This window comes from Cyprinodon variegatus, unplaced genomic scaffold (assembly GCF_000732505.1).
Source record: "Cyprinodon variegatus isolate N-32 unplaced genomic scaffold, C_variegatus-1.0 Scaffold2706, whole genome shotgun sequence".
Classification (NCBI taxonomy): domain Eukaryota; kingdom Metazoa; phylum Chordata; class Actinopteri; order Cyprinodontiformes; family Cyprinodontidae; genus Cyprinodon; species Cyprinodon variegatus.
In genome coordinates, this window is record NW_015153159.1 from 5,382 (window position 1) to 16,656 (window position 11,275).

The following is an 11,275-nucleotide window of genomic DNA, read 5'->3' on the forward strand; positions in this document are numbered from 1 at the left end:
GAATTTATCAATTTTGTTTGTCATTTCATATTTGTCTTATGTTATATTTTATATATTTGCATATGTGAATTGTTCTTTGGACAAATGTTAACAAAACTTGGGGAAAAAACAAAACAAAACAAATAAAGTGGCTTTAAGTAAAATCTGGTTGGAAATAATCAAAGTTCTTTGCAGCATTTTTTTTTCTTTGCATGAAAATTTTTCATTTAAATCCACGTTCAAAATATCTGGAAACCAGGGCAGAGAACGACTGGGACCAAAAGATAATTATTTTCTCCCCTTTGACTTCCATTCATATTCCATTTATATTTTTCAAATTTTCGTCTCTAAAGTCCCATGGGGTGGAAGTAGATAGCCGTGAGTCAAAACCTGGTCAAAACCCATCAATGAGATCGCACCAAACAGGAAGTTAAATGCACATAGGATCCAGTAGATTTCCAAATAAAACACATCAAATCGAAAACCCAGGTTCCGAAGGGAAATCCAGGTCGGTGACAGGAAGCAGCTCCAAATTTGGCGATCAGGCAGGAGTCCAAAGACAGTTCAGGCAAACAGATTAATCAGGAACAGGCAGGCTCAGTGGATTAGGTAATAAGAAACACTGAGGTAAGGCTGAAACGCTCTCACCACTTGCTCAAGAATAATCTTGCCTGACATCTGGCAGCAGGCAGGTAAGAAAAAAAGATCAGATGTGAACAGGAGGGCTCAGAGGTTGAGAGGCAAAAATCAGAAACACTAAGGTAACCATGGACACACTCTTCCCACTACATATTCTGGTGCTGATGAGTGGTAGCAGGCAGCTTAAATAGAGACAGGAGCAGGTAAATCACATGAGCAGCAATTAGAAACAGGGCAGAGACAGACTGGAGAATGAAATGAGTAATTAAACCAGTCATCAGCGCCAAGATCATGACATATACTTTGTTATTGGTTTTGGAAATGAGGAAATCTTGAACTTTTTACCCCATCAGCCCCAAATTATTAGGTTATTACATTTCACAAGAGAAGCTCAGATTGCTATTTGGTAGCTTGACTGTGCTGATAGGATCGTTCAATGATTTTTTTCCGAAAGGGATAATAATTAGATGACTCTATTTTATCATAACTTGATTCTCATAATGTTACAGCTTTATTCTCATAATATTATGAGAATAAAGGTGTAATAGTATTACTTTTATCTCATAATTTTGCGAGAATAAACTTGTGACCTTACCATTTTATTGTCATTATTTATTTAATTTTAATCTCGCTCTAATACTCCAATATATTAATCCTGTATAATGAATAAAGAATGAATGTTAAAGTCCGTTGAAATTAAGATCTAAAGTTTTATAGCAAAAAAATCTACTGCAATTTAGTTTTACATAACCTTAGCCACCTATCTTTAGCTTTCTATGAAAAGGCGGGTGAGGGACTTAGGAGAAGAGGTGAAGGAGAAAAGTGGTGCATATTCAGTAATGTCGTTCCAGGGCTGGAGTGGGACTGATGGAGTCACAATACATGCAAAAAAGCATCTATTAAATTTTCAAGTGAATTATCTACTCTGCTTATTAAGATTTGGGTTAACTACTATTGAGGATCGAGCCTGCCATATTTAAAAATGAATACAGAAATATGTGATGGACAATAATATAAAACGTGGTTGAAAAAGTAGCTAAAAATATGAATACCACAAAATAATAAAAAGGAGACATTTTTTCAAACATTTCAGTTAATCGTCTAATAGTATATATTTTGACTTCAGCTTTTACTATTTTTTCTTGCTTTTATGCATAATGATTTTTTAATCCACTTTGTTTCTGGTATACATTTTTCTTGAAGTCATTATTTTATCTTTGTGTATTTTTTGTAAGGGCTTTTTCGTTTTTGAACCCTACCATTCACTTCAATGAATACAAAACTAATGCAGACAAAAGAACTACGTGGGCACACCTGTGGAGTCTGGCTTGACCTTTCCAGGATGGATAGGTCCTGGAAAGGATGCAATCCTCACATTAGGTGGAGCCTGGCTTTATCTCTAATCCTGGACTGGATTCTGCTTTTGTTAAATAGGCCTCTGCTGTGGCAGGAGTCCTTTTCACCAGGAGGGATATGGGAATGAGAGTAATTTTACCAGGAATGGAATGAATATTGAGCTCTGCATAGCTTTTGGCTTTATATAAGATATGAACTGCTATTTCTTTTCTAAATAATCCTACAGGAGATATGGCTGAGTCCAAACAGAAGGCTAAGGTAAGACAGAAAAGCATATTCATTTCAACAATTAAATATTTGTTGCTCAATCTCTTTATAATATTATCTAAACCAAAAATTTTATATTTAAAATTCAAACAGAATGCAGAGATTTTATTGAATGCAAATGTGCTCAAAATTGTATTACTAATTGTGAAAGAAAAATCTACTTGAATAAGTAATAAAAGTATAATAATAATAAATATTCAATGTGACAATATGAGCTGAAATTACTCAGCACAATAAAAATTCTCAGCTAAAATACTTTATTGTTGAGGTATTTAATTTGACCGCTTCATCTTTCAACTGCTGTTCTCGAGCTGATTTCCCACTGCTGCTGTCTGAACTCCAGAACATTGCTCACCTTACCTCTAATGTCCAGATGATCCATGCCTCTGTTTTGGGCACTGTGACCAAAATAAACATGGAACAAGAAGAGAAGAAAATGTTTTGTATAGATGATTTATAAATAGTATTTTACTAGTTTGTGTAGGATAAACATTTTATATGGACCTAACATGCTACAGTCCCATTCAAGTGTAATGTCGATCTCTACAGTTACTAGTCTGTCTCTGCATTGTCATACCATACAGGTTAAGACTTTCAGTGCATAGATGATAATTGCTAACATGCTATTGTATAATATATTAAATTTATGTCAGTCAATCCCTGAAATTCTTATTGTATCTTTAAGAGCCTTTGTTTTACTTATATTGCTAGAATGTCTAATCATTAATTTGTACCCTATTGTAGTTAATACTACTTAATGCAATATTAACACTTTAGTTATCTTTAAACTTTTAGTCTAATCAATCAAAGGTTAGTAAAAGCTTTTTATTTTTCTATTTTTTAGCAACAATAAATAATTATGATATTGCTTTTACAGTCTTCCTACAATCCTTCAGAGGAAAACGGAAAGAAAAGTCATAAAGAGATTGAAACATTACTCAGAAGACTTCACCTCCAGGACCAACATCAACAGATGCTATCCTCAGAGGACTTTGTTAAAGTAGGCCCATCTATAAAACAGACTGAGATTTTTGAAAAAGATAAAGTTTGCATGTTTTTTCAGAAGTTATTGATGTTAGACTACAGAGCTAGATACATACATGTACAGCAAAAAAACTCTAATGAGAAAAGCTCACAGTCCATCTCAAGGTCTGAAATTGCTGTCACAGATGAAAATGATTTAGCAGCTCTTTTCACAGCAAGTGTAGACTTAAACCCGTCAAAGGAAAGTCATGTACATCCAATGGATGTTCAAATGGCAGCATTTCGCTGCTCAGATGGCTTCCTTAAACAGAAAATGATAACCAAGCTGTCCCAATGTCAGTATGCCTTACCATTGCTTATCCCTGATCCTGACACAACAAATATTGAGTGTCCCCTGTGGACATTCAGACAAATAACAAAAACATGGAAAATAGCTACAGTAGAAGAGAATACAACCACTGTCACAATGAAGAGCATGCCAATCTACAAAGCTCAGACTCCCATGGTTTCATTTTTCCGACTTGGCTCCATGTCTTTGTCCAAATCTCAGCTCATGAATGTCTTAATCAATGACCGCCACAACACATTCTTCCATAGAAACTGTCCAGGTAGCACCAAATCTCGCCATTTGATGGATGGTGTGGCTGAGATTGCCTGGTACTGCCCTGCTGGAAAACCAAATGATTTCTTTACTGACTGCATTGCCTTTTGTAATCTTCATGGGGATTCACTAAAAAATGTAAAACAGTGTGAAATATTGACTGAAAAGTCCTCAGTCATCGTTGTTCTGGTTGAAACTTTGAAAGAAGGCCAGGAAAGTAGCAAAATCATTTCAGAGCTTTACAAGTCCCCAAAGCCTCTGATTATTCTCATTGCTGACAATGACTCAAGTGCAATTCAGGTGAAATCACAAAAATACAAACTGGGTCTAAAAGAAAGAAGCCAGTCAGATGTTTCTGAAGAACTGAAAGAGATTATAAGAGCCATTTTGTCTGGACCTCACACAGCTTTTCAACTTGAAACTTTGGCCAACGACTCCAGAGTATCGGCAGATGAAGATGCAGAGGATTGCAGGAATGGGAAATCTGCTGCCATGAAACTGGTTCAACTGATTGAAGGGAAGGATGTTTCTAAAATAAAAGATACATTTCTTCCCTGCCAAGGCCAGCCTTGGTTCGAATGGTGCAAAATCAAAAAAGAATCACACAACCTAAAGGGACACATTGAAAAAGAAAAGGGTCAGAAAAATCAGAGGCTGATGGAGCTGCGACAGAAGCAGTGTGACCTGTCCAATAGTGAACTGATGAAGTCATTCACTGAGAGCCTCAGGCGTTTGCCACCAAAAGACAGAGAATATTTCTTGAAATGGACTCAGATCCTGATTGATGCCCTCTCTACAGATGATCTTTCTTCAATTCTCCAAGAGTATGATAACACATGGTCAGAAGTCTTGGAACTAAAGAAGAAACATAACAAATCTGCTAACTTCGATGTCAAACAAGCACAGCTTAATCATTTATCAAAAAAGCTCCAATCAGCAACTTTTGGTCTGGAACACATCTTCAGAGAAATGGGGCAGATCTATGAAGCCCATAAATCTATCAAAAAATCATCAGCAGGCCAATGGACTAAATACCCTGAGCTGGCTGCAGATCTGATGATAAAAGGACACCCAATGGAGCTGATGGATGGTGATGCAGGTCATGTGCCTTTAATATGGGTCTCCAGTCTAATACAGGAAGTCATCAAGAAACTGGGTGACCAGCGAGTATTTGTACTGTCAGTTCTAGGCGTACAAAGCAGTGGAAAGTCAACAATGCTGAATGCCATGTTTGGATTACAGTTTGCAGTGAGTGCTGGGAGGTGCACCAAGGGTGCTTACATGCAGCTGGTTAAACTGTCAGATGAAATCCAGAAAGACTACAAGTTTGACTATATTCTAGTTGTTGACACTGAAGGACTGCGTGCTCTTGAGTTAGCAGGCAATGACACCATTCATCATGACAATGAACTTGCAACATTTGTTGTTGGTCTGGGAAACATGACGCTGATCAACATCTTTGGTGAGAATCCAGCTGAGATGCAAGATGTCTTGCAGATCGTTGTGCAAGCTTTCATGAGGATGAAGAAAGTCAAGCTTTCTCCAAGTTGTGTGTTTGTTCACCAGAATGTCACAGATATCGCAGCAGCAGAGAAAAACATGGATGGAAGAAGACGCCTGCAGGAAACACTGGACAAGATGGCTCAACTAGCTGCAAAAGAGGAGGCATGTGATGCTGAGAGCTTTAGTGATGTCATCGAATTTGATGTGCAAAACGATGTAAAATACTTTGCTCAGCTGTGGGAGGGAAGTCCACCAATGGCTCCTCCAAATCCAGGGTATAGTGAGAGTGTCCAAGAACTGAAGACCATCATCCTCTCTAAGGCTAAACTGTCTGATGGGATCCTTCTGTCACATTTGAATACAAAGATTCAGGACCTGTGGAATGCTTTGATGAATGAAAACTTTGTTTTTAGTTTCAAAAACACACAAGAAATTGCAGTTTACAGAAAACTGGAGGTCCAGTATGGAAACTGGACTTGGACCCTGAGAAGTGAAATGCTGAATATTGAAAACCAACTTTATCCCAAAATTGAAAAGGGGCAGCTGGACAAAGTTGAGCTCAGTTACCTTTCCAATGAAATAACAGAAACTTACAAAGCAGTAACAGACAGTATAGGAGCTTACTTTGATAATGACAAAGACAGAGAAATGCTGGTTCAGTGGAAGGGCCGATTTGAGAACAAAATTAGAGAGTTTCATGAGGAACTCTTGAGAGGTGTGAAAAGAAAACTGGATGACGTTATCAGGCAGAATAAAGCTCGAAAAAAGCTTGACAAAAAGAAAACTGAGTTTGAAAACAAACTCTTCCAGAAGAGTAAAGAGCTTGCTGTTGGATTAAAATCCTTAGCAAAGGATGAAGATGAAGTAAAAGCACAGTTTAACACTGTCTGGATTCAATTCGCAAAGGAATCAAACCCAGATGCAAAACCAGTTGAGGACATAAACTTGCAGGATGATGAGTTAGATGTTCTTCTAGATCTAGGTCTTGAACCGGGGCTCATTAATGAGTCACAAAAAAGCAATGCATACAAAAATCTGTCAGAAACTGGGGATTACTCTGATTATATAACAAAAAAGAAGTCTATAAGTTGCTCCAAAGTAAGTCAACAATCTCAGGAGAGCAAGAAAAAAACAAAAACAGTGAGCAAAAATGATAACTCTTCATTTCTCCAGAAAATAAAAGGAGCTTTGCTGTACTTTCAAAAGGAATCAATGGACGAAAGTAAATTAAATCGTGTTCAGCATGAAGAACAGGAAACAATCAGATTATTCATCCAAGAAGTTAATAAAAGTTGTCTGGAGATCATTAAGACCAAACCTGTTTCAACAAGAGGTTACAGCATAACTTACTTACAGGAACTTGCCAAAACTATTAAAAACAGAGTGACAGAGTTTGAATCAGAAAGGAAATTTACATTTAAGAAAGAGTTTATAGTTGACCTTTCACTGTATGTGTTTGACAGGGCAGCAAGTTGGCTTTCAGACTCTCATAAGATATTCAAGCAGAACAATGACGTGATTACCTATTTGGAAAGCAAAAAACAGGAATATTACAACATCTTTAGAGGCTTTTGCAGAGGAAGCTCATCTGTTGTTGTGTTTGGAGAAATGATGTGTGAAAAACTAAAAGTCTCTGCTATTGAAGCCGTTTGTAACAAGACTGGGGTTGATATTGCTGGAGAGATGAGGTGCAATTTCCCAGCATTTAGTGGCAACAGACTGAACTTAGAGAAACATGTCTTGACATCTCTGGCAAAAAAAGAGGACTTTAACAGTTTCATCACCTACATCAGAAACCCTAGAAGGCAAGTAAAAGCCTTTATCAAAGAAGAGGTTTATAAATACATGTTCACAAGACAGAAAAGTGAAGCCCAGACTATTCTCAGGAAAAATGTAGAAGACATCAACAAGCTCATCAGTCGTGCTTTGTTTGAGGCTACAGAGAAACTTCAAAAGAAGAAAGGGGACATAAAAAACTGGTTAGAGGAGTTTTCCATTGTATTAGAGCCAAACTTGACACTTGAAACCATTAATTGTCAAAACTTCAGTGACATAAACAACTTTGACTTTCTGAAAGAAGAGATAGAGAAAGGCCTGAAAATCATCACAGAGGAAATTAACAGTCTGTCCCTGAATAAAGTGAATGAATGCAGGCAGAAGCCTGAACAAATCCTCATTGATCAGCTATGTAACTGCTGCTGGAAAAGGTGTCCTTTCTGTGCAGCTGTTTGCACCAACACTCTGAAGGATCACAGTCCTGAGAAACACAGTGTTCCTTTTCATCGACCCTCTGGAGTAATAGGTTGGCATGATACAGGAACAGTCGAACTGGTTGTTGATTTCTGCACTACATTAGTTGCAAGTAATGCAAGGTTTTATCCTAAATCTGACTCAAAATTGGCCATTCCTTATAAATGGTTTCCAACTGCTGGAGGAAAATATGCTTCATGGAGCATCACAGCTGATGCTTCTACATTGGCATACTGGAAATGGTTTATCTGCCACTTCCAAAAGTACCTGGAAAAATATTATCGTTTAAAATTCCAGGGTGAGGGAGAAATTCCTCAGGAGTGGAATTATCTCAGTAAGGCGGAAGCCATTGAAAGCTTAAATGAAATGTGTAGTTTGTGAGAAAAAGGAACTGTTCATTGATATATGTCATCCCTAAAGTTGGATGCTTCCTAAGAGTATAAAAAACAAAAAAAAAAAAAACTTTTGTTGAAGTATTTGCAGAATTATTGGCTCAGCATTAGATTGTTTGGTTTGTTATGTCTGTTGTGATTGAGTTATACTTGAGTTAAAGATTATTGAAATGTATTCATTACAAACATCTGTATATCTAACTTCATATTGTAGCTTATTTGTTTTGGAGTTTTTTTTTTTTGGTTTCCTTATTTTGGTGTTTTCTCATTAAACCAAACATGGGATCCAAGTAGTCGGCTTAAAAATGTAAAACTTTTTTTCTGACAAGGGATGTGTATGTACAATATGTTGCCTTTTTTTGCCTAGTTGGAATCGAATCATCATGGCATATTTTTGGATTTTAAATTTAAAAGCCTTAAGAAATAAAAATTTCAATGTACTGAGATGAAATAAAGAAAATTATGCCTGCTCAGTAAAAAGCAAACATCCCACAAAAGATGTATAACAAATACCGATCATGTGAATTTTGGGGACATGTCATTCTTTAATAAGCAAACAATTTATTTGCAGTGCTTTCTACCTTGTTTTCCATTTTATGTTTAAAACTTAGTTAAGTTAAACTGAATCAACATGTATTTAAATATTTTTACCTTTAAATTTTTTTCATTAATGTTGTGTCATGTTAACTATATTTTTGTTTTACCCTAAATAATTTAAAAGAAGTAATATGATTTAAAAATGTAGCCCTTTTCTTGATATATGAATCAATAAATAAACCCTGATATACTGTGTCTTTTTTGAGTGGAAAAAATTGTGAACATATAGCCAAAGGCAGCTTGGAAAAAACTTGAAACTCATCCTACTGTAGCTTATTTGTTGTGAAAATTACAGAAAGTTAAATAACAAAATAGTCTTGCTTTTTTATCTGTTTTAGCACATACAACCGTGTCTTGAAACTAATCCTAAATAAATTATGAAGCAATCATTAAGATTCCAATGGCCAAGTAAACAAGCAAGCAGTAATCGAACAGGAGAACAGTGGATGAGTAACTGAATCAATTCATCGTGGCATTACTGCTGTTTATGTGCCCCCCAGCGCTAATACAAAAGAGACCATGAAGAGTCTATATCTCTGAGCTTCAATCTGCACGCACAGAGGGTGTTTTCATCATTGATGGGGATTTTAACCAGGCTAACCTTAAGACTGGGGTCCTTCATTTCAACCAACATGCAGGGCTCGATGTTAACCATCGACCGATCTCCCAGGGAAAGTAGTTTTTAGTGTTGGGAGAGTACAAATGCAAAGATTGCAAAAAAAAATTATTTATCACTCAAAATTACTTTAAAAACACCAACATTCGATGAAAACGACCCACAAGCGTTGCCGGCGCCATTTTTGTTGTTTTGTACACATTCTCGCTTGATTTGAGGCCGGGTGATTTTCCACCAGATGGCGTGATTTTTGTCCACCCAGCCGTATTTTAGATGTAGTTACCAAAAACAACAAACGGCTGCATTTATTTTGTCAGTGAAAACTAATCCTGAGTCAGTTAAAAGTCAGGGAAATGTGAAATTATGTAAGACTGTGGAAACCCTGTATAAAATAACTGTATAATGATTCTCTAGAAAAGTCAAATTATATTAATAGTATTATCTTGTATAAACATACCGTGACTCTAAAATAAAAGTTATTCATTTGTGACATTGATTTCTGTCTTGTTATTTATCTTAAGTTTTTAACGTCAAGTTTTTATTTTTATTTTTAACATTACAATTTATATTTTTTCAAGCACACAACAGTTTAAAGCAAAGTTCAGTTTGAAAAGAATGTGCAGGAAGGATTGAGGTAAAAATCATTAACGTCAACCCCTGATATGTGGACTTTGCAACTCGGGGTGAAAACACTTTAGACTTGGTTTACCCTAAAATCAAAGATGCATTCAGAGCAGCCCCCCACCCCCACCTCGGGACATCAGATCACCTATCTGTCATGCTATTTCCTGCATACAGGCCCCAGCTAATCAGGGCTAAACAAACAGTTAAGGGAATCCAAGTTTGGTCTGAGGGGGCCATGCAGAAACTTCATGACTATTTTGAATGCTCTGACTGTTAAAAGATGCAGCAACCTATGAATACAAGATAAATATAGATGAGTTTGCCATGACTGTGTCAGCCAACATCAACAAATGCATCGAAGACTTCAGCATTACAAAGAACATCACCACCCAGGCCAAACAGCAACCCTGGATGAATGGGAAGGTTCTAAAATCGCTAAAAGCACTGAACTCAGCTTTCAAGTCTGGTTATAGAGAAGATCTGAAAACAGTGCGTGCCAACTTGAACCATGCCATCAGATCAGCGAAGAAGAACCAGAAGATCCAGCATCTGTTCCATGATGCCAGGAGGATGTGGCAAAGCATTCAGGTAATCACAGACTACAACCTAGGGTTAGCTGCCAGAATTAACAAGGATTGCTGAATAGGTGTTAAAACATTTTTAAAAAACTAAGCAAATATCTGGTTGCCTCCATTTTAGGTCTGTTTTATGGTTAACTTGAGCCAGTTGACTGAGAACTTTTATATACTGTTTTATGAACAAAGGATCAAATGAATGACTTGAAAAGGTAATCAATCATTTGATTCAGCTGTGTTGAAGCAGGGATGCATCTAAAATCTGTAGATCTTGAGGACCAGGGTTGGAGACCACTGGACTAGAGTCTGAGACGGGAGTGGATTTTCACTCCTGTCCCATCCCACTCCCATTCTTGTTTTTGTTTTTGTTTTTTTGAGCTCTGGAGAAAAACTCAGAGCGGAAGCAATGATGGTTTTTGGGTCGTGTAGTTTTTTTTGACTCGCATTATAGTTTAGGCTTCAAGGAAAAAAACTACAAAATGGTGGCGCCGCGCCAGTACTGGATTTTTTTTCTTTCTATTTAATTTTATTTTTTGGCATCGATCTTAGTTTTTTTTTGTTATTATTGGTTTGCTCCCGCTCCCGTCTGCTACCGTTAGTGTTTAATCCTGTACCGTCCCAATCACGTGATCGTTACTAATACTGACTCCCATCCCACAATACTTCAATGTCTTTTTTAAATTTTTTTGACAATATGATCATTAGACGGGTAAAACTTATGAATTATTTTTAAATGATATTGCTTTAATTTTGGTGGTCAGCAAACATCGGTTGGGTAAGAGCCAGACCTTCTTCCAGTCAATGTTTTGCACAAATGTATTCCAGTATGCAGGGCCGGATTTAGGAGGATGGGGGCCCCTGGGCTGGAGTCAGGATGGGGGCCCCTGGGCTG

At 37.0% G+C, this 11,275-nt stretch overlaps 1 protein-coding gene across 1 annotated transcript; it reads left to right on the forward strand.

The window, feature by feature from the left end:
- Positions 1 to 1,983: 1,983 nt before the first annotated feature.
- On the forward strand, positions 1,984 to 10,396 carry LOC107081027 (interferon-induced very large GTPase 1-like; the record flags this gene model as incomplete). The annotated part of the gene is made up of 4 exons (XM_015369238.1): positions 1,984 to 2,232; positions 3,119 to 6,469; positions 6,572 to 7,517; positions 10,089 to 10,396. Coding segments are annotated over exons 1-4 (4,632 nt in total), but the record flags the coding sequence as incomplete, so codon positions are not given.
- Positions 10,397 to 11,275: the final 879 nt, after the last annotated feature.